The 24251-nt window shown below is 44.2% G+C and overlaps 1 protein-coding gene across 1 annotated transcript in view; it reads left to right on the forward strand.

Moving 5' to 3' along the window:
- Positions 1-24251, forward strand: part of LOC143962755 (tyrosine 3-monooxygenase-like) — a 64126-nt gene that overhangs the window by 34480 nt on the left and 5395 nt on the right. Inside the window, exons 7-11 of the mRNA XM_077472182.1 lie at positions 2100-2235; positions 14988-15057; positions 17415-17471; positions 21373-21468; positions 23880-24013. Of these exons, the coding sequence (XP_077328308.1) occupies positions 2100-2235; positions 14988-15057; positions 17415-17471; positions 21373-21468; positions 23880-24013 (493 nt within the window). The remainder of the gene's footprint in view (positions 1-2099; positions 2236-14987; positions 15058-17414; positions 17472-21372; positions 21469-23879; positions 24014-24251) is intronic.

Below are 24251 nucleotides of genomic sequence, written 5' to 3' on the forward strand. Positions count from 1 at the left end.
TCTGCTAGACTCTGGTTTGGACAGATTTAAGAGAGTTATTCCTAAGAATTGCAGGACTACAATATAAAACGCCAAATTTTCATGCAAAATAATGGTACCGCTTTTAGTACCTAAAATCCGAAATAATCGTACCGCCAGGGAGGTTAAAGCAGAACTTTACTTTACTTGATAAATAATGTTCTAAAGCAAGGAACATACATGAAATAAGGTGTGGAACTTGGTGGGGCAAGTGACCATGCAGTAGGATATAGTCTTAAAGTAGTATTAAACCCTCAGAGTTTTTTAGCTTAACACATTGAGCACAATAAAATAAAAAATTTCCTACCCCAGCACTTTCAGTTTACAACTCTCAAGGGTGCTGGCTCCTACTTTTTCAGCAGAAATGTGGATAATACCAGTGCTACTTTCTCAGCACCACTTCCCTGAACTTCTGGTCTTTACAGTAAAGCGTTAACAGCTCTCTATGCTCTCTGTTAGTTTTAAAGAGGGAGGGGGGGGGGGGGGAGGAGGAAGGAGAAGGGGAAAAAAAAGCAAGCGTTTATTGATTGGTTTGTGCAAAAGGTATTGCGTCTAAAAACTATGGGATAGATTTATGTCATTTCTATTTTTATTTTTACTATTAATGCGGCAATCAGCGATTTTTAGCAGGACTGCGACATTGCGTCGGACAAATCTGACTCTAATTCGACACTTTCTTGGGGACCGGTGACACCAATACAGTGATCAGTACTAACAAAAAGCACTGTCACTGTACTAATGACACTGGCAGGGAAGGGGTTACCATCAGGGGCAATCAAAGGGTTAAGTGTGCTCCTAGGGAGTGCTTGCTAACTGTGTGGGGGATGCTCTGACTGGGGGAAGAGAGAGATCTATGTTCCTGCTTAGCAGAAATACAAGATATCCATCTCCTCCCGTCAGAACGACGATCTGCCTTGTTTACATAGGCCAGTGATGGCGAACTTTGGCACGCCAGATGTTTTGGAACTGCATTTCCCATGATGCTCATGCGCTCTGCAGTGTAGTTGAGCCTCATGGGAAATGTAGTTCCAAAACATCTGGGGTGCCAAGGTTCACCATCACTGACAACCACCATTACTCCTCTCTCAGGAGAGATCGCTGGGTGCCGGTGAACATTGGCTCCAATCGCAGCGGGAGTGGGTTGCCGGGCCCTAGACCCGGAAGAAGCCACAATGTACAGGTACGTTGTTTTCATGCAGTCAGGCCGCCCTGCTGCAGTAAATGTGCGGTGGGGTGGTCCGGGAGAGGTTATATCAGCTGCTGAAAGTGCTTAAAAAAACTAAGGCCGCGTACACACGGGCGGACTGTTCGTCCAACTTTGTCCGCTGAACAGTGTTTCAGCGGACAGTCCGCTCGTGTGTGGGCTTCAGCGGACAGCTTCAGCGGACAGTCTGACGAACAAAGTTTTTCGGAATTTCCGTAAGACTGTCCGCTGAAACTTGGTTTGAGCGGACAGTCCGCTCGTGTGTAGGCTTGTTCGGCAAACTAAGTCTCGCGCATGCTCAGAAAGAATTTACACGGCGAAGGTTGCATTGCAGTGTAACGGACGCCGAATTTCTCGTCCCGTCGTACGTGCCGTTCACGTCATCGCGCAAGTTTTCAGTGGACTGTTCGTTCGTCGTGTGTGGTCAAGTCCGTTCATGCTAATTTTGAACGGACTGTTTGTCAAACTGTTTGACGAACCTAGTTGGGCGGACAGTCCGCCCGTGTGTACGCGGCCTAAGGGTTTAACAGAACTTTAATGATTTTTAAACTGTGTTGAGTTAAAGGAAACCTGTATTGGGAAACATGTGCAGACTACTATTGCTAACCACCTTGGGAAAACACTAGTTACCTGGCTGCCTCTGGCTTTAGTACTATCAGATGCATCGACCAGAAAAAAGCATGAGGTTCAGGGAAATTAGCCTGAAAATAGCAAGTCAAAATGCGCAATTTGCATAGTTGGTGGTCACTGTCTCGGAATATATTAAACCAATTCAATTAGCAATAACAGCAATTATACTAGGATTCTATGTATGTCTCTCAGTACTGGTTCTCTTTAATCTTACAGACTTTCATTTTTGTTGCATGTAATTGTATAGAAAGAACTGGATTTAAACTGAGACCAGCAGCTGGTTTGCTTTCTGCTAGAGATTTCCTGGCTTGCCTAGCTTTTCGTGTCTTTCCGACAACACAGTACCTGAGACATCCCTCCACTGTCATGCACTCTCCAGAGCCGTGAGTACACTGACATAACTTCCAGTATTTACTATACTATGTTTGGAGGCCACACATCTTTAAAGAGTAACTCCACTTTTGTTGAAAAAAAAACAATCCCTTCTGGGTAATCACTATGGTGCACTTTCTGTGTTCTAATGAGAACAAAATTGCAGTGTCTGTATTCCTTTAGAAGCGATTAACCTCAGGGGTGTATCGCGGGAAAAATGACATTTTTGTTGCAGAGGATGCCTAAAATCTATCTTGTATCTTAGTGCCGAGTCATTCATCCAAGCAGGAAACTACACTTCTGGGAACATTCTGTACATCAACTGTCTACTGAATGCCTCCAGTTGCCATATTGCTTTGCATTTTACAGAAAATGACAATACTGCAGTTTGAAAATGAAATCATTTTTAATAACATTAACCACTTAAGCCCCGGACCAATTTGCAGCCAAAGGACCAGGCCCCTTTTTGCGATTTGGCACTACGTTGCTTTAACTGACAATTGCACAGTTGTGCGACGTGGCTCCCAAACAAAATTGGCATCCTTTTTTTCCCACAAGTAGAGCTTTCTTTTGGTGGTATTTGATCACCTCTACAGTTACAATTTGAAAAAAATTCAATATATTTTACTTTTTGCTATAATAAATATCCCCAAAAAATATCTAAAAAAAAAGTTTTTCCTCAGTTTAGGCCGATATGTATTCTTCTACATATTTTTGGTAAAAAAAAATTGCAATTAGCGATTATTGATTGGTTTGCGCAAAAGTTATAGCGTTTACAAAATAGGGGATAGTTTTATAGCATTTTTATTAATATTTTTTTTTTACTAGTAATGGCGGCGATCAGCGATTTTTATTGTGACTGCTACATTATGGTGGACACATTGGACATTTTTGACACATTTTTGGGACCATTGTCATTTATACAGCAATCAGTGCTATTTAAATGCACTGATTCCTGTGTAAATGACACTGGCAGTGAAGTGTGACATTTGACGTGTGTGTGTTTTTTTTACTGTTGGGGGGTGTGGCTTGGCATGTGATGTCACTGATCGTCTTTCCCTATAACAGGGAACAGACGATCGGTGACAGCCACAGTAAGAAGCACAAGGAGAGGTTTGTTTACACAGACCTCTCCTCATTCTTCAGCTCTGTGGCCACGGTCATGGAGCTTAGGACCAGGACCGCTCGCGACCCACGGCTGGGCACTTAAAGAGCCACGTACAGGTACGTGATTGTGCCCAGCCGTGCCATTCTGCCAACGTATATGTGCATGAGGCGGTCCTTAAGCGGGTAAATTACAATGTGGCTTGTGTAGCAATTTTATATGCTATAATATGACTTGGTAAAAAAAAATATAATGAAAGTGGATTTTAACCACTTGTCGACCAGTTGCTGTCGTTATATGGCGGCAGGTCGGCTCTCCTGCGCAAAATGCAGTCGCAATAGGGATAGGAACAGGGAGCATGCCCGCAGGTCGGGTGGACTCAATGTCCACTGGCGACCCACGATCGCCTAGTACAGAGGCAGATGGGGATTTGCCTTTGTAAACAAAGCAGATCCCCATTCTGACAGGAGATATCACAGAGATCCACTGTTCCCAGTGATCGGGAACAGTGATCTCTGTCATGTCCCTGGCAGCCCACCCCCCCTACAGTTAGAACACACCTAGGGAACACAGTTAACCCCATTGATCGCCCCCTAGTGTTAACCCCTTCCCTGACAGTGTATTTTTATAGCACTGATCAATGTAATGTCACTGGTCCCCAAAAAGTGTCATTTGAGGTCAGATTTGTCCACTGCAATGTCGCAGTCCTGCGAAAAATTGCAGATATTACTAGTAAAAACAATAAAAAACAATAAAAGTCCCTACATCTATCCCACAATAAGTTTTGCGCAAACCAATCAATATAAGCCTATTGCATTTTTTTTTTAACCAAAAATATGTAGAAGAATATATATTGGCCTAAATTATAGAATAAATAATAAGTAAACTATAGAATAAATGTGTTTTTTTTTTTCAAAACATTTTATTGTAAGAAAAAGAAACAGGGTAACATGCATACAGAATCACATGTGTTGTTAACATTGTAAGAAAGAAAAAGAAAGACCAACGACATAGTCCAGTGTATAGCAATACCGTAGTGTCCATATCAGGAGCATTTTGTATCTATGCAACCCTATTTTAAACGAATATGAATATAACAAGTATTGGAAATGTAAGATAAAGAGGCGAGGCCGTGGTGTGAGAACCAATGTAAATTTGGTTCAGTGGCTGAGGAGCTCAGGCAGGGTTCAGTATATGGGGTATGAAAACAACCTATAAGGGAAATAGAAACCTCCTTTGTTGGTTAAAATAGACCTCATTAGGGATCAGTGTAGGGGATGGATAACCAAACCAAAATCAATCTGAGATGTCAAGAATCCCCTTCAAATAGACCGGGCCAATGAAATGAGGGGCAAACTAATCCATTGGACATCTCCACTGGAGCTACGTCCTATATTTGCTGGTAAACTCGTTGGTTACATTTGTGAATCTTATCGTAACAGGTTATAGTAAGAGGCACCCTTCGGGTTAGGACGGGTATATGGGGGGGAGGAGGATGGGGAATAGGAATGGGAGGGTTGTGAAGGGGAGGTAAAGAGGGGAAAAGAGGGGGAGGGGGAGGGTAGCAAGACAGTGAGGAGGGGGAGGGGAGGGGGGGGGGGAGAAAGGAGCGTGGGGGAGGGATACAAGCAGCCACCATTAAGTATCATTTAAATTGTGTATCATAACTCTCCTAAGATAACAAATGCCTGAGTATAATGTGTGGGCCTAAAGAAGGATCTAGACATGAACACCTGGAACCATCCGACGATAATCATTTAAAATGCTATAGAGTACTCTGCAGACAAATTATCAAAAGTTCATACTAAACTTAGGAATATATAATTAAACGATCACTTGGTTCCATCATAAGTGGAGTACAGGGGGCTGATAGCAACCTTCAGTCAGGGTTTGAAAAAATGGACTTGTATACCGATGTAGTCTCAAATTCTTTCCAACAGGCCCATTTCTGAGTGAATTTTTGTGGGGTATCTCTAGAGATGTTTATTAGTTCTTCCATTTCGGCTATCGCTTGGACTCTCAACGTCCAATCTTTGATGGACGGGCTATTTTGTGATTTCCAATGTCTGGGAACACAAAGTTTTGCAGCATTAATCAAATGGATAAGTAGGGACTTTCGGTAAGATGAGATGCTTATATTAGTGTGGTGCAACAGGAATTGTGCTGGGGTAAAAGGTAAATCATATGTGGTGATCTTGTGTATTATTTCGTGAACCGACTTCCAGAAGGGTTGTATTTGGGGACAATCCCACCAGATATGTAATAATGTACCCTTGGCCAGTTGACAGCGCCAGCATGTTGCAGGGGTGCTAGGGCTCCATTTATGCAGGAGTTCCGGTGTTCTGTACCACCGCGTAAGAAGTTTATACCCGTTCTCTTGGGTACAAACATTAAGGGAACCTTTGTGTATGTGGAGAAGTATATTTTCCCATTCCTCCTGCGTTAAAGTGAGCCCTAGATCTCTCTCCCATGTTTCACATACTTTGAGAGATTTGGGTGTTTGATCATGGAATAGAAGGGATTGGGTTTGAGAAATAAGATGCGATTGAGGTGTGGAGGACATGCACAAAGATTCAAAAGGTGTCAGCTGTCTGGAGCAATCTTGTACTTTAGAGATAGTATGCAAATAGTGTGTGATTTGTTGGAAAGTCCACCGCGATATGGGGGGTTTTCCGTGTGATGTCGCCAAGTGATCAGCCGTTAATGCTTTCCTAGTAGAGTAAAAATGTTGCAACAAAATTTGATCATATGCCCAGTGTTTCTGGAGAAATTGGCTGTGCATTCCCGGAGGGAAGTCTGGGTTAAATTTCAAAGGCGTAAGCGGTCCCGGGATAGAGGAGATCAAGTGTTTTGTGCATAGAGTGCAAAAACATTGTAGCGTAGGTGCAATGAGTGGATGAGTGTCAACGTCTGTCTTGTAGTGTACATACTTGATCCATGGTAGAGAGCGTAAGGGGAGTTTGGTGAGGGAGGATTCCAAATGTACCCAGTCTTTTCTTTGTGCATGGACGTTCCAGTCCACAATTCTGGTCAAGTGTGCAGCGGCGTAATAATTAAATAAGTCAGGTAAACCGATCCCACCTAAATGTTTAGGAAGGGTAAGTTGGGCGTATTTGACTCTGGGTCTGTGCGAGCTCCACAGGAATTTGATGCATGCGGATTTGTACGCCCTAAAGAAAGCTGGGGGAAGACGTATCGGTATTGCTTGTAGCACATATAAGATACGTGGTAGGATATTCATTTTTATTATTGCAGCTCTTCCAAACCAGGAGACAGGGAGTTTATTCCAATTTTTTAAATCGTCATTAATTTTTTTGAGGATGGTCGGATAAGTAACAGTATATAGATTGGTTAATTCGCTTGGTATTTTGATACCTAAGTATGTAATATCGTGTGCATCCCACTTGAAAGGGAAGTTTGTTTTGCAATGGGCTACTACGGTTGGGCTAAGGGAGATGTTAAGAGCATACAATTTATCAAAGTTGATTTTGAAGTTAGAGAGTAGGGCAAACCGACAAAATTCTTCTAAAAGGATCGGGAGAGTGGTGTGTGGATCAGAAAGATATAGTAAGATATCGTCTGCATACGCAGCTAATTTGCTAATCTTATTACCAGTATGTACACCTGTGATGTCGGGATTTTGTTTAATACTGTTTAGTAGGGGTTCCAAGGTTAGGATAAATAAAATGGGGGACAGGGGGCATCCCTGTCTGGTCCCATTCCGGATGGAGAAGGCATTCGACAGGGTACGGTTGACCCTAATTTTCGCAGATGGGTTTCGATAAAGAGATTGAATAAAGTTGATCAGCTGCAGACCCAAACCAATATGTTGTAGAACAGCGTGCATATAGTCCCATGCTACCCTGTCGAATGCCTTCTCCGCGTCTAGGGACAGAAAGAAGCTCTTCTGTTTGGATGTTCTAATGATATGGTGATGGCTTTAATGGTGTTGTCCCGGGCTTCCCTGCCCGGGACAAAACCTACTTGATCTAATGAGATAATGTCGGGGATAATAGTTAGTAACCTATTAGCTAAGATTTTAGAGAAAATTTTTATGTCCACATTAAGTAAAGAGATCGGTCTGTAGTTAGCCGTTTGTGTGGGGTCCTTCTCTCCTTTAGGTATCACTACAATATGAGCTTCTAACATTTCAGGGGTGATGTTGTCATGGGCAATCAGAGAGTTAAATGCTTTCATAAATGGAACTTTCAAAATATCTGAGAATGTCTTGTAGTATGCCGTTGGGAGCCCATCCGGGCCCAGGGATTTTCCTACTTTGGTTTGCTTAAGGGCCATATCCCACTCTTGTTGATTAAGAGGACCTTCTAGACCATCTATAAGGTCTTTGTTAGTCAATTTGGGGCAATTTTGTTCAAGAAATTGATGAATCAAACAAGATCGTGTTTCGTGGGATTTAGACGATCCAGTGGATCCTGGTAGGTTATATAGTTTGGAATAAAAATTTTCGAATTCCGTCGCTATATCTTTATTAGTTGTTAGTTTAGTTCCTGTGGAGGAATGTAAACAATGCACATTCAGTTTGGATTGGTGTGATTGCAAGGCCCTAGCTAGTAGGCGACCGCTCTTATTGCCAAATTCATAAAACTGTCTTTTGGTCAGGAGATATCTTTTTTTTTACCCGCTTGTTTAGTTCCGTCTGGATGGAGGTGTGAACCTCTTGCAACTCTATGAGGGTACTGGAGGTTAGGGTGCGTTTATGGGCAGATTCTAGCTGTTTGAGTTTAACATAGAGACCGGAAAGGAAAGCTTTTTTGTCTTTCGCAATCTTCGCTGATATGGAGATCAGTTTACCTCTTACCACACACTTATGGGCAGCCCATTGTGTCATGTGGGTCGTGTCTGGGGTGTCATTAAGTGTGAAATATTCTGTTAGGCATCGTTGTATTTCAGTAGTATGTAGTGAATTCGTTAAAATTTGGGAGTCCATGGACCAAACCTGTGTGTGTTCTTGCATGTCTGGTAACATCAATGTGATGGAAACTGGATGATGGTCAGATAGGCTCATGGATTCAATTTTGGTTGCAGGTAGGAGAGGGAGGTCGGTTTGTGTAAGGAAGATGTAATCAAGTCTGGAGTAACGGTTATGAGGGGCCGAGAAAAAGGTAAAGTCCTTCTCGGTGGGGTTTAAGGTACGCCATGTATTGTGCAGCATGAGAGATTGTAACGATAGTCTTATCTGTCGGATAGCTCTGTACGGCAGATGGGAAGTGCCCGTCGAGGTGTCAAGGAGTGGTTCCAATGGGACATTGAAGTCTCCGCCCAATAATACCATACCGGATTGAAATGTGGTAAGTTGGGCGATGGTTTCTCTGAAGAAGGTGACCTGGCCCGAATTTGGACTATAGATATTGACAAGTGTAATAGGCTTACCCTGCCACGTGCCTTTTAGGAAAAGAAATCTTCCTTGGGTATCAATCGAGTCAACAATTTGAATGGAGACATTTTTGGACAATAAGATTGACACCCCTTTTGTTTTGGAGTCTGGTGAGGTTGCATGATAATACGTCGGATAAGGATGGTTAGAGAGTTTTGGTATGGCTTGAGACTTAAAGTGAGTCTCCTGTAGGAAAATTACATCCGCGCGCATCCCCTTTAGACTGTTTAATATGTTAGATCTCTTTTCGGGGAGGTTCAGACCTTTCGCGTTCAAAGAGATGAGTTTTAAGGTGCTGGGCATAAGCACGGTCTTAGAGGATGCCTTTTGAAGTATTTGTCTAGTGTTTCAGGAGTGACAAGGAGTTAAAGGTTCTTAACAGTTATCTTCAAGGGTATGCGATGTAGGTGGTGAAGAGCTATGTGGTTAGGCAGGGGGACTAGAGGGGGGGGTGAGGGGGAGGAGGGAGAAACGTCTGGGGGGGTAGGAAGAGAGAAATGAGAGAAAAATTAAAAGGAGAGGCGTTGGGTAAGTTTAGTCTTATCGGCGGAGTGTCCTTTCAATAATGGAAAGGACACCCCTGGGGGAAGTGGGTTTTTTATATATTTTTTTGGATATGTATTATAGCAAAAATTACAAAATGTTATTATTTTTTCTTCAAAATTGTCACTCTTTGTTTGTTTATAAAAAATAAAAACTGCAAAGGTAATCAAATACCACCAAAAAAAATCTCTATTTGTGGGAAAAAAGGGACGTAAATTTTGTTTGGGTACAATGTCGCACGACCGAGCAATTGTCAGTTAAAGGGACGCAGTGCCGTATCGCAAAAAATGGCCTGGTCATTAAGGGGTCAAATCCTTCCAGGGCTGAAGTGGTTAAGCACATATTACAAAACAAAGTGCAGAGCATGAAAATAATAAAATCTTAAAACATTCCAATAAAAGTCCAAAACAGAAAAATGAAGAGGACTAAGGGTCCCAGCAAGCACCAAGAGACTTCCACGTGGCAGGCACAAATCAGGAAACAATGGTGACAAACCCTCCACCTCCAGAGCACGCGTTTTGATCACCTCTAATAATGGACCACTGAGCTAACAGATGGTCAAATGCATAGGTCCCAAAAGAGGGTATATCATCCAGACAGAGCCAGGAACTCCACTCGATTTCCCCAGGGCAAGAATAAGGTCAGACAAAAAAAAAAGAAATCTGAAATAATTAAAAAGTTACCCATCAGAAATAAAACAATTTAAATCAAAATCTATATTTAACCCTATAGGAGATAATACCTTAGCCTCAGAAATCCAGAAAGATTCTCTCCAGCTGAGGCAACAAATCTAATTACCCCCCCGCCAATGTCTGTCAACCTTCTCAATGCCCCAGAACTTAAGGTCCCTGGGATCCCTATTGTGACACACTCTAAAGACAGCATCTGAAAGGTTGGGGAGCGAAAGGTCTCTAACATCCACCAGCTCCATGATGTCCTCATGGAGGAGTAGAAGAGGACTCCAGTGGCAACTTGTGAAGCTCTGGTGAACTCCATGCCCAAGAGGATTAAGGCAGTGCTGGGAAATAATGGTGGCCACATCATTTTGACACTTTTGGCCCAATTCGGACATTTTCACTTAGGGTGTACTCACTTTTATTGCCAGCAATTTAGACATTAATGGCTTTTTGTTGAATTATTTTGAAGGAACAGCAAATTAACACTGTTATACAAGCTATACACTCACTACTTGAACATGTTAACAAAGTATAAATTCTTCAGCGTTTTGTCACATGAAAAGATATAATAAAATATTTACAAAAATTTGAGGAGTGTACTCACTTTTGTGAGATACTGTATCTACAGTAATTTATGTGAAAATAATTTTCACTTTTAATCATGAAACAAAATAATTACTTACAATGGGCAGAAAAAAAATAAGATTTTCTTTATTATATATAATCATGTTAGCAAAAAAACATATTTGAAGGTCTAATAGTGGTGACACATGGGGAAAAAATGGTGCATTAAATAAAATGAAATTCATCCTATAGCTGGACACATTGTGCACTGTGGCAGAACATATAAATAATATCAGCTTGCTTTGATAGTGACAAGTCTAAAGCCCCACACACACTATCAGATTTTCTGCTGATTTTTTCCTTCAGATTTACCAAAACCATATAATATGAGGTCAAACCTTAGGAGTTTCAATTTGTATGCAATCAGGCAGGCCCTTACACTACATGGCTTTGGTAAATCTGAAGGAAAAAAATGGAAGTTCAATAGCCAGTAGCCAATAGCTGCCCTTGCGTCGTATTTGGTCCGTTGGACGAGCATACAGAATTTAGTCCGTCGGACAGATTTGAAACATGTTCTATTTCTAGGTCCATCTGATTTTTTTAAAGAAAAACGATTGGACTATCCCACACACGATCATCTGTCATTCCGTCAGACCTATTCTGCCAGAATGTGTATGTGGCATAAGTGCTCATCGTGGTTCGGTTACAAAGCAGCTTTATTTTAAAAATAGTTACTCACAAACATCTGTTTAAAAAATGGTATTTCCATCACGGTGATGTGTAAGATGCAGGTCGGCAGCGGGTGATGTCAGTGCGTAGCCCCTCCCCCATACGTGTTACATTCATAGAACTTTGTTAGCGGGCAGAGTTGAATGAGCGCCCCACCCCCCCCCCCCCCCCCGTCGTTCCTTAAAACCATATCCGTCGTCAGAGAAACCATGTTGCGAAAGGGGGGCCTCACATGGTACACAAATCCTATCAATCAGCATTCTTTCTGATGGGGACAGAGAAAAGGATATCACATGACCAAACCACTTCCAGGTAAGGAAGTGATCACTAGGTTAGCAAAAGGATATCACATGGCCAAATCTCCACCTGGGAGATTGAGCCTGATAATGCATTTATCATTTCATTTTAATTTACCTATTCTTGCGCTGCACCTTAACTTATGCAATCATTACAATACAATAACAGAAAACAGCCAATTGGATGGATGAGGGAATTTGCCCGGGTTTGGTAAACAGTGCTACCCACCCCCCCCCCCCCTCATTCGCACAATGAATACTAGTGGGTGTGCGTGATGCACAGCATAGTGCACTGCAGCTGGTATGAACAAGCCTGACCTGGGGAGATGGGTACTGCCATTGTGACTATGTACCAATACAAACAAAAAAATGTTCTAAAAAAATACATTACAGCAGAAGCAAGTTTTTTCATGTGCCTTTAATGTCAACATTGAAAATACACAAACATGCTTGGGGAGTGTCTAAAAGGACTGATCTGATTGGATGCAGCCACTTTTTGGCTGGCAATTTATGACGTGACTCCTTTAATTTCCTTCAACTGAGTGGGAGGCGGCCAACAGGGCCAACTACTGAGCAGATTTTGGCTAGTTCCTCAGGATGTTCCATGGCAGTGGCGGCTGGTGACGTTTTAGGATGGGGCGGTGCCAGACCCTGCCCTTCCTTTTTGACCCCTCCCACTTGGTGAAAATGGGCATGGGTTTCAGTGACATAGTGGGCGTGGCTCTAAGGTGGTGTGGTTAGTGTCTGAGATGAACGAGGGAAGGAGGGAGAGAGGAAGGGACAGCAGACCCAGATCCTACACAACAATAGAAATATGTGTATTCTAGAACGTTTAACAATCAGCAGATAAAGATACTCCAAACACCTGGTGTTAGCAGTTCAATCATCCCAGCACCATGGATGTTATGGTGTCTGGATGATTGAAGCACATTATTTCTATTTATGTTATTACGTTGTTATATAAAAATTAAATCATTCAACTCACCATAATGCAGAATCAGTGGAAGCCCTGAGTGTGCCCCCAGCAGAGTCCATTCTTACATCAGGTGCCCCCAGGGGAGTCCCTCCTTACATTAGGTGCCCCCAGTGGAGTCCCTCTTTAAATCAGGTGCCCCCAGCAGAGTCCCTCCTTACATCAGGAGGGACCCCCAGCAGAGTCCCTCCTTACATCTGTGTCCCCATCAGCGGAGTCCCTCCTTACATCGGTGTCCCCTGCGGAGCCCTCCTTACATCTGTGTCCCCAGCTGAGCCCCTCCTTACATCTGTGTCCCAGGTGGAGCCCCTCCATTCATGTGTGTGCCCAGCGGAGCCCCTCTATACATCTGTGTCCCCAGCAGAGATCCTCGTTACATCTGTATCGTCAGTGGAGACCCTCCTTACATCTGTGTCCCCAGTGGAGACCCTCCTTACATCTGTGTCCCCAGCGGAGTCCGTCCTTACATCAGGTGCCCCCAGCAGAGTCCCTCCTTACATCAGGTGCCACCAGCAGAGTCCCTCCTTACATTAGGGACCCCCCAGCAGAGTCCCTCCTTACATCTGTGTCCCCATCAGCGGAGTCCCTCCTTACATCGGTGTCCCCTGCGGAGCCCTCCTTACATCTGTGTCCCCAGCTGAGCCCCTCCTTACATCTGTGTCCCAGGTGGAGCCCCTCCATTCATGTGTGTGCCCGGCGGAGCCCTTCCATATGTCTGTGTCCCCAGCAGAGCCCCTCTATATATCTGTGTCCCCAGCAGAGACCCTCCTTACATCTGTATCCCCAGTGGAGATCCTCCTTACATTTGTGTCCCAAGTGGAGACCCTCCTTACATCAGGTGCCCCCAGCGGAGTCCGTCCTTACATCAGGTGCCCCCAGCGGAGTCCGTCCTTACATCAGGTACCCCCAGCAGAGTCCCTCCTTACATCAGGGACCCCCAGCAGAGTCCCTCCTTACATCTGTGTCCCCATCAGTGTAGTCCCTCTTTACATCGGTGTCCCCATCAGCGGAGTCCCTCCTTACATTTGTGTCCCCTGTGGAGCCCCTCCTTACATCTATGTCCCAGGCGGAGCCCCTCCATTCATGTGTGTGCCCGACGGAGCCCCTCTATACATCTGTGTCCCCAGCGGAGACCCTCCTTACATTTGTATCCCCAGTGGAGACCCTTCTTACATCTGTGTCCCCAGAGGAGCCCCTCCTTACATCTGTGTCCCCAACGGAGCCCCTCCTTACATCTATGTTCCCCGCGGATCCCCTCCATACATCTGTGTCCCCAGTGGAGCCCCTCCTTAATCAGTATCCCCAGCGGAGCCCCTCCTTACATCTGTGTCCCCAGCGCAGTCCCTCCATACATCTGTGTCCCCAGCAGAGCCCCTCTTTACATCTGTGTCCCCAGCGGAGCTCCTCCATACATCTGTGTCCCCAGCGGAGCCCCTCCTTACATCTGTGTCTCCAGCGGAGCCCCTCCTTATATCTGTGTCCCCAGCAGAGCCCCTCCTTACATCTGTGTCCCAAGTGGAGCCCCTCCTTACATCTGGTCTCCAGCTGAGCACCTCTTTGCACCTGTGTCCCCAGCAGAGCCCCTCCTCACATCTGTGTCCCCAGCGGAGCCCCTCCTTAAATCTGTGTCCCCAGTGGAACCCCTCCTTACATCTGCATCCCCAGCAGCACAGGCAGTCCTCCTTTAAGTCATGCCTGTCTCTCTCCAGCTAGTTCCTTGCTTTCTCCATGTGTTCAGTGGAGAGGGGAGGGGCCCGGGCACCCCCTATGGACGGCCCGCCACTGCTCCATGGCCAACTTTAGTTAAAGGGTAAGTTTACTTTTACTGAAAAATTCTGTAAGGTGTACTTACACAGGACCCTCACCTGCTGACCTGGATCATGGTGATCTCCCGGTCTGGGGCTTAGAAATCCCTGCAGCTGAATCTCCAAAACATACCCCATCAGGAGGGACGTTTCGGAGCATTCTAATTGGTCGGCGGCATCACAGTGCAGATCAATCATAACCAGCATAGCCCGTCCTGTCAGTGGGGAAGAAGACGCATAAATGCAGAGGGGATTTCTAAGCCCCGGGCTTCTGACACAGCTATACCAGAACTCAAAACAAGAGATCGTTGCACAACAGGTCAGTGGGACTGGGGGTAGGGGGCTTGGTGAGGAGGGGGTCCTGTGAAAGTTCACCTTACAGATTTTTCTGTAAAGGTGAATTTACCCTTTAAGTGCTAAATGAAAAGTTTAATTTAAGCCTTTAGAAGCTGCCAGAGGAGGCAATATAAAATGTACGCAAAATGTTCTGTTTGGGAACTGCCTTCTATTATCCTGTTGTCCTAGACAATGATCTACAAGGGCCTTATAGTAAATGTCATTCTGGGCATTGTACACGTGCACACTCACTGTGATACTGATAAACTGATCTTTTGTTTTTTAGTTTCTTTGTTGAATGAGCATGTAAAACTAAAATGTCCCTCCTGTATATCTCTAGGGACTGCTGCCATGAATTGCTGGGCCATATTCCCATGCTTGCTGATAAAGAATTTGCACAGTTCTCACAGGTAGACATTTTTACAAGTATGTTGAATTATGTTAGCATTTTGACCAAACCGCAGTCTTCGATCAGCCAACAAAAACCTCCTCCTCGTGCCCAAAGCCCGGTATAAATCCAAGGGGGATCGGAGATTCACAGTCCAAGGTCCTCGGCTATGGAATGCTCTACCAATCAACATCCGCCTGGAAGAAAATCACCTGGCTTTTAGGAAAAAACTCAAGACCTTCCTCTTTTAGCAGATGATCAAAGCTCGCCACAGCGCCTAGAGGCGATTCAGTTCGTATTGTGCGCTATACAAGTATTTCATTCATTTATTCATTCATTTGTGCCACAACATGAAGAGAGTGAGAAAAATAATTTTCAATCACTTATAGGTACCTGTAAATCAAGAATACGGGTTTGTGGAAAACATCTTAGACCCAAGCTATACAATAGAAAGGCCAAGGGCAGATTTTGTTATACTTGAAAAAATAGAGTAAAATTGGTATATATAACCATTTATAATCATCAGTGCGATAGCATGTACACCTCTTTAATTCCACTGTAAAATGCGAATTAAACCTCTTGTTTTTGAAAATGCTTCAGGGCGAAGGGCATGCTATACTTTCAGAATTTTAGGCCCCATTTACAGTCACAGTAATATATTGCAAAGCAAGCATTTTACCATTTGTTACTGCAATGCATGGTGATGCATTGAGTAGTCCATTTCAGTGCCATCCATTTATTTTACAGGCCACTCCAACACATATTGATGTGTGATAGCTTTAAAAAAATGCCTGGATTCTTTCCTAAATGGACATAATATAACTGGATACTAACATTTATAGGTAAAGTTGATCCAGGGAATATTCGATTGTCTCTTGGGGGGATCAGGAAATATTTTTTTCCCCTGCTGGAGCAAATTTGTTCATGCTTTGCTGGGGTTTTCTGCCTTCCTCTAGATCAACTGTAAGTATAGGAGTGTGAAAATAGGATTGCATTTTTTCCCCCCTTTTATTGGCTGAACCACTTGAGTCTTTTTTCAAAGAGACTAACTATGTAACTATGTAACATCTACGCAGCACATCTATGCAACTTGCATTTGTTTGCACTGCAATGCACAGATGTGAACTGTGCATTGTGATGTGCTGCATTCAATAAATAATAGTGCATGTCCATGCATTAAAGTATAATTGCTGCCTAAAACGAATTAGTCTGAAAAATGTCCCCTCCCCCTGCTACCTATACTGTCTAACGTGTGTAAAAAAAAAAGGGTATACTTACCTATTTTTAGTCTGCCCTGGTCTGATCATGTGAGAGTGAGCCCCAACTGACACCAGAGAAAGTGGAATCTTAGGGTCACTTAATCCCACATGTGAGATCTATCATGGAGCACACCTAGGAGAGAGGAATCTGCCAAAGGCACTGTGGCCTAACCTTTTGGCCTGCAGGTGGTCCATCGTTGGATATTGGATTAGTGATAGGCTCTTTGGCAACCCTTCTGTGTACTATACAGTTTCGAGAACACTACTAGTGGGTGGAATCTGATTTAAAGAGGACATCATCACTGTGTTGGTAATAGTTGGATTAAGATAACGTGAAAACACACAGTTAACCTTTGTGGGTTACAAATACCTTCAGTCGTAGTTTATACACTCCATTATTGTGTTTAAAGTGCCCCTTCTGCAGAGACTCAGTACTGCTGTGCTCATTTTCATTTATCCAATTCATTCATCCAATAGCCCAGATAAAATCTTGTCTGAATTTGCAACATTCATTCGCAAAGCAGCTTGACAGCATGGACTTAGTACCATCAGCCACCAGATTTGGAAAACCATATCTATACATTAATTCAGTTGTAACTAAATAGTATATATGGAGATTTAATGCTGAATCAATCTTTTAGTTTTTAATTTATTCTATGTGCAGTAAAACAAAAAGTGTGCAAAGTTTGTTTTTACCAGCCAAGAGCAAGTATCCTTCTCTAAAGAAAGCTGGTAGGGAACAAGCTTTTGGCACATTTTGTAATGTTCTTTTGCTAGGATTACCTTGTTAATCCAAAATATTTAGTGGTGCTAACCAGACATAAGATATTGTAAAAATGTTTAAATAATCTTATATGAAATGTTCCCAGTAGTAACGAAAAAGAATGCCTAATAATTTTAAGGTACGGTAAAGCCGTTTCAGTTACGTACAGTATAGGCACAAGTCTATTGTACCTAATGGTAAATTCACATCTGACTATGCTTGTTTTCATTACTACTACTTACAATACCATTAATACTACTACAATACTAGTAATAACAACAAAAACACAAAAAATAATTATTTTACCAAGTGCACAGTTTATATTTTGAGAATTAATTTTACCTTTGAATTGTTCAGGATATTGGTCTAGCCTCACTAGGAGCATCTGATGAAGATATACAAAAATTGGCAACGGTAAGTCTGACACTGACAAGCTAAATGACCGCTACAATCAGAATAGAAACTACAATAAAACATTTTCTAAGGCCGCGTACACACGCGCGGACTGTTTGCCCAACCTTGTTCGTCAAACAGTTTCGGCAAACAGTCCGCTCAAAATTTGCATGACGGACTTGCCCACACACGAGCGGACTGTTTCAGCGAACTGTTTGCCAAACAGTTCGCTCAACTTTTGAAATGAACGGACTCGCCCACGTAAGGAGGAGGCAAATCCGCCCATTTCGAGAGCGTGTACAGGTAGGCGGGGCCCGCGAGGGAGACGTCGCGGGCTCCGCCGCCTGGAATGGGCTTAAAGGGGAACCCCAACGCCGAAAAAAATCGGCGTGGGGGTTCCCCCAAAGTCCACACCAGACCCTTGTCCGAGCACGCTACCCGGCCGGCCAGGAAAGGGGGCGAGCGAGCGCGCCCCCCCTCCTGAGCCGTACCAGGCCGCGTGCCCTCAACATGGGGGGTGCCTTGGGGAAGGGGGGGCCGCGCGGCCCCCCCACCCCAAAGCACCTTGTCCCCATGTTGATGAGGACAAGGGCCTCTTCCCGACAACCCTGGCCATTGGTTGTCGGGGTCTGCGGGCGGGGGGCTTATCGGAATCCGGGAGCCCCCTTTAAGAAGGGGGCCCCCGGATACCGGCCCCCCACCCTATGTGAATGAGTATGGGGTACAATGTACCCCTACCCATTCACCTGTGAAATAAAGTACAAAAAAAAACACAACACAGGGAAAAAATATTTTAGTGCACAGCTCCGGGGGTCTTCCGTCTTCGGGGGTCTTCTCGCCGGACTCCTCCGCTATCTGTGTGTAGCTCTTTTGCTAGCGGAGGAGTCCGGCTTTCTTCCTCCCCGCCGCCGGCCTCTTCTCCCGACTTCGGGGGTCTTGTCCCCCTCTTCGGTTCTTCTGCCGGGCCACCGCGCCTTCTTGTAGCTCTTTTGCAGGCGGTGGCCCGGTCTTCTGTCGCCGCTGCCTTCCGTTCTTCTGTCGCCGCCTTCGGTTCTTCTGCCGGGCCACCGCGCCTTCTTGTAGCTCTTTTACAGGCGGTGGCCCGGTCTTCTGTCGCCGCTGTCGTCGCTGTCGTCGCCGCCGCCGCCGCCTTCCGTTCTTGTTCTTCTTCTTGTTCTTCTTCTTCTTCTCCAGGAGATGTGGACACGACGAGCTCTCCGGCCGGAATGCCAGGGACACGCTCCGCTGCCACTTATATAGTGACAATGGGGCGGTGTCACATGGTATATGTCACATGGGTTGGTCACATGGGTTGATGTCACATGGGGACTATGACATCGTAAGGGGGCGGGGTCACCATGTGACCAACCCATGTGACATATACCATGTGACACCGCCCCATTGTCACTATATAAGTGGCAGCGGAGCGTGTCCCTGGCATTCCGGCCGGAGAGCTCGTCGTGTCAACATCTCCTGGAGAAGAAGAAGAAGAACAAGAAGAAGAACAAGAACGGAAGGCGGCGGCGGCGGCGACGACAGCGACGACAGCGGCGACAGAAGACCGGGCCACCGCCTGTAAAAGAGCTACAAGAAGGCGCGGTGGCCCGGCAGAAGAACCGAAGGCGGCGACAGAAGAACGGAAGGCAGCGGCGACAGAAGACCGGGCCACCGCCTGCAAAAGAGCTACAAGAAGGCGCGGTGGCCCGGCAGAAGAACCGAAGAGGGGGACAAGACCCCCGAAGTCGGGAGAAGAGGCCGGCGGCGGGGAGGAAGAAAGCCGGACTCCTCCGCTAGCAAAAGAGCTACACACAGATAGCGGAGGAGTCCGGCGAGAAGACCCCCGAAGACGGAAGACCCCCGGAGCTGTGCAATAAAATATTTTTTCCCTGTGTTGTGTTTTTTTTTGTACTTTATTTCACAGGTGAATGGGTAGGGGTACATTGTACCCCATACTCATTCACATAGGGTGGGGGGGCCGGTATCCGGGGGCCCCCTTCTTAAAGGGGGCTCCCGGATTCCGATAAGCCCCCCGCCCGCAGACCCCGACAACCAACGGCCAGGGTTGTCGGGAAGAGGCCCTTGTCCTCATCAACATGGGGACAAGGTGCTTTGGGGTGGGGGGGCCGCGCGGCCCCCCCTTCCCCAAGGCACCCCCCATGTTGAGGGCACGCGGCCTGGTACGGCTCAGGAGGGGGGGCGCGCTCGCTCGCCCCCCTTTCCTGGCCGGCCGGGTAGCGTGCTCGGACAAGGGTCTGGTGTGGACTTTGGGGGAACCCCCACGCCGATTTTTTTCGGCGTTGGGGTTCCCCTTTAAGCCCATTCCAGGCGGCGGAGCCCGCGACGTCTCCTTCGCGGGCCCCGCCTACCTGTACACGCGCTCGAAATGGGCGGACTTTCCGAGCGGGAACAGTTTGCTCATTTCGAAAGTAGCCTACACACGGGCGGACTGTTCGCTCAAACACAGTTTCAGCGGACAGTTTTTCGGAATTTCCGAAAGACTTTGTCCGTCCAACTGTCCGCTGAAACTGTCCGCTGAAAGCCCACACACGAGCGGACTGTCCGCCCAAACACTGTTCAGCGGACAAGGTTGGGCGAACAGTCCGCCCGTGTGTACGCGGCCTAAGAGTTAGCTCTTAACATGGAACCTCTTTTCCCAAATGGCTGTGATGAGTAATATTATATTGGGAAGTATTTTGAATGATAGAAAACACTTTTGAGGTTGTGGCTAATGCCACCCCTCCTACCTGATGTAATCACTAATCACTTGGACATCAAATAGGTGAATATTGGATGGCCATGTGTTCCATGTACCATACAATTATTATGTTTTCCCTACATAATTCACAAGTCTAATCAGTTGTCAGATCATGCCAGTCTTCTCAAATATGTTGGTATGTATGCATGTATGGCCAAATTGGGTAAAATTTGTGCTGCCCAGTTTTTAACCCATTTTCTAATTAGTAGTCCAAATTGAGCTTTTACTAAGCATTATGGAAACTACTATCTTAGCCCTTGTACACATGGTCGAAAATTCAGACGGAAAACGTCCGATTGGATCGTGTTGTCGGATATTCCGACCGTGTGTGGGCTCCATCTGACTTTTTTCGTCGCAATGTCCAACCAACAAAGTTTGAGATCTCGATATAAAATTTTCTGACAACATGATCCGATTGGACTTTGTCCGATCGTTTGTAGAGAATTCCGATCAAAGTGTCACGCATGCTCAGATCAAGTTACGAGACCAAAGCTATTGGCTACTAGCCTGAACATAGTCCCGTCGTAGCGAACGAACGTCATCACGTTCTGAACGATTGGATTTTCCGAAACTTTGTCCGACTGTGTGTATGCAACACCAGTTTCGGACAAAATCCATCGAAAAAAATCAGACGGATTTTGTGGTCGGAATGTCCGACCGTGTGTACAAGGGCTAAGACCCTCTAGTACCTCGCACTCTAGTATGCACACACCTACAGTAGTATGTGGCACAACATAATTCACTCTGTCTTTCTACTCAAACAAACTAGTTCAAAATCACATCTGCAGAATAATGCTAGCTACTTACCTTGGCAGCATTGTTTTGGTATAGTGTATCTGAATTGACGGAATTGACTGTGTTTTCTTGAATTCGTTACACCACCATTTTTTTCCAGGTCTATTATGTTTTTTTTATTGTACCTTATGTAAAATGAAGAGAATAAATCACACATCTGATAGGTGAACAGCTTTCCTTTCCAGTAAAACAGTATAGTAATAAAAGTAAAAGTAGAAAATACAAGGAAATAACTAAATATGAGCACAGAATACAGGTTATTATGAGTGGTGCTTTTTTACCAGTATCATACTACACATGCAGTTACTACTACTTATTTAGTATCATATTTCATATGCAGTTTGGTAAAACAGTTGATATCTTATATTTCAGCTTTATTGGTTCACCATTGAGTTTGGACTCTGCAAGGAGAACGATTCTATCAGAGCCTATGGAGCTGGCTTGCTGTCATCTTACGGGGAGCTTAAGGTAAGAATTGCTTTATATTTCCTTTAGTTTTTTTTTTTTTTTTAATCTCAAATAAGAACATCTGTATTTACAAAAGTGATGTAGTGAAATTTTAATCATCAAAATGTTGTACTTGAAGACTTATGCCGTGTACACACGATCGGAATTTCCGACAGAAAAAGTCAGACGGGAGCTTTTCATCGTATATTCTGATCTCGTGTATGCCTCATTGTGCGTGTTGTACGTCACCGTGTTCTTGACAGCTGGACTTTGGTGTGACCGTGTGTATGCAAGACAGCTTGAGCGGAATTCAGTCGGAGAAACCTTCAGAGTTTATTCTGACGGAAAAAACGCTCATGTGTACACGGCATTACACAAACAAGGTTTGCATTGTTTATAAAACCTTGTTGTCCAAGGCTCTAGTCTGTTTCCTTTTCACATATCCTGCCTTAGATAAGTGATGTATCAATGTGAGCAAATGTATATAGTAGTGTGTAGGCAGCTACATTTTATTTGAAATTGCCAGTTTGCTTATTTAATAAATTCCAGCAGCAGCAGTCATAATGCAGGAGTGACCAGGTTTCTCACTATTATAACCATTTCCATCTGTCCTCTGTTTTACATTTATTTCTCTTTAATGCTTAAATGTTCCCTGAAAATGGAGGAGTTTATAACATAATAGTTTTTTTTTTTACTAAATGAAGGCTGTTCACTAAGCAAAGTAAATGTCCACTTGGAAAGGTTTATGTTCACTTTGCAAAGGGAATGGTAGTCAATTAGGTGAACCTGTGTTCACTTTTGAATACTCATTCTTATGCAAGAGAGATTTTTAAAAAATGGATATAATTATTTTGAGCCACTGCACCACAATTGTCAGAGCTTGCAACAGGTTCATGTAACTGTCAGAAACAGGTACATGAATCAGTCACATGGAGGACTGCACTGAGGTCAAAGTGTCAATACAAACACTGTCATACAGATAGGAGCAAGGCCAATGAGTTTTATTTTGGGGTGGATGGAGCCTAGTTGGGAACTCTGAAAGACCAGGTTGCCCTTAGGTCTGCCTGGCATGTCATTGACAGTGGACAGCAGTGGGTGGATTTCATAGCCACAATCCAGACCAATTATAAATATGAAATCTGCCCCCTGCTGTCTGCTGCCAATAAAAGCAACGCCAATAAAAGCAACGCAGGTCCAGGGATATCTTCCAGCTCCTCCTACAAAACACAAGTTTACAGAAAAGCCACAAATGGCCGAGAGACCCCGTGAAGACATGGGCCTACAAAGAGGTATATTTTAAAAATGCAATCCTTTCTCCTGAAAAGCTTATTGCTTATTGACCTGAAAGTTCCCATCCTTTATTGTGAATGTAAGCAACATTATAGAGGATACCTTTAGACTAAATTTACAGGGTTGGCAGATCTGGTTGGAGATTTGTGGTCTACATTTTATATAGTGTTCAATGTAACAATAAGATGCTTTCAAACATGTTGTCACAAGCCATTATATATAACATTTACTGCCTGGTTAGAATAAGCACAACAAATATGATCATGAGATGCCTAAATAAAAACTGCAGGACCCTCTAGCATAGTTAACAAGGTCCTCCTAACAATTACTGTCCTATATAGCCCTTTATGTGCTATGTTTTAATGTATTTTTGTAAAACAGACCCTTTCCTCATCTGTTATGAGCTTCAGCAGAAAGGTATAGCCTACATTCTTAAGACTGCAGAGCAGATAATGCAACTCTGCACTTCTGGTAGGAATGCCTTCATATCCAATGACTGGGGACCAGGCCTTGCACCAAGCTTAGGACCATTTAATCTTTAAATCTTTGAAGAGTTGAATAAATCAAGACGTATGACCAAACATAATGCAAGTGTGGAAGAAAGAGCTGCTGCTGCTATAAAAGTGAGACACCCACATTACGCATTCACTAATTTCAAATAAGGAAGAATGCTCAATCCTGGGTTTGCTGGCTCATTGCTTCCCTGACATTAGGCAAAGGCACAGGATCGCTGGTAATGATAGTTTTTCAGATAGGCTGTGGGGGGTGCTGCAAAAAACCTGCAGGTATGGCATTCAAAAGAAGCTACAGTTTTGTAAAGTGATTTTTAACCTACTGAGGACCCTAGGTTACACAGTGATTTTATTTCAAAAGGTAAGACTTTAGGATCTAGTCATTTTGGATCCAGTGTAATTCCCTCTATAACGTTGATTATTCTCTGGTCAGTTTGTAGCTTACTCATTACTATTTCTTAAGCAAATTAAAGGCCATTTTCCCCTGAGTAGTCACCCCCCCCCCCCCCAACTTCATCATTATTTTATTTTCTATCTCTTATCGTTTGCCCCTTTTTTTAAATTCTTGCTTGACCTTTTTGTATTTCCTTTTCATATCATATATTTACACTCATTTCTGTATTATTTCAGTATGCATTATCAAATAAGCCTGAGCTTCGGCCTTTTGATCCAGAAATTACTGCAGTCCAGCCATATGAAGACAATTGCTTCCAGCCGGTATATTTTGTGTCAGAAAGCTTTGATGACTCCAAAGCCAAACTCCGGTGAGTGGGTGTTCATAAAAATATGGGTCAGGCTAAAAAAGATTATCTGTGAATAACTAACAGTAGCTTTTTGAAATGGGTTAAATGTAGAGTAGAAATGTTTTATTGCAAGGACGAACTGCTGACCTTCAAGTATCTGTACACTTCACTAATTGATGCTCAATTGGAAAATCACCTTTACCGTTTTGAAACAAAAAAAATATCCTTAAAGGTAACTTCTGTAATTTTAGTGAATAGG

Source organism: Lithobates pipiens, unplaced genomic scaffold (assembly GCF_037356315.1).
Source record: "Lithobates pipiens isolate NorthernLeopardFrog02 unplaced genomic scaffold, aLitPip1_a1.2 Scaffold_8, whole genome shotgun sequence".
Taxonomy (NCBI): Eukaryota; Metazoa; Chordata; class Amphibia; order Anura; family Ranidae; genus Lithobates; species Lithobates pipiens.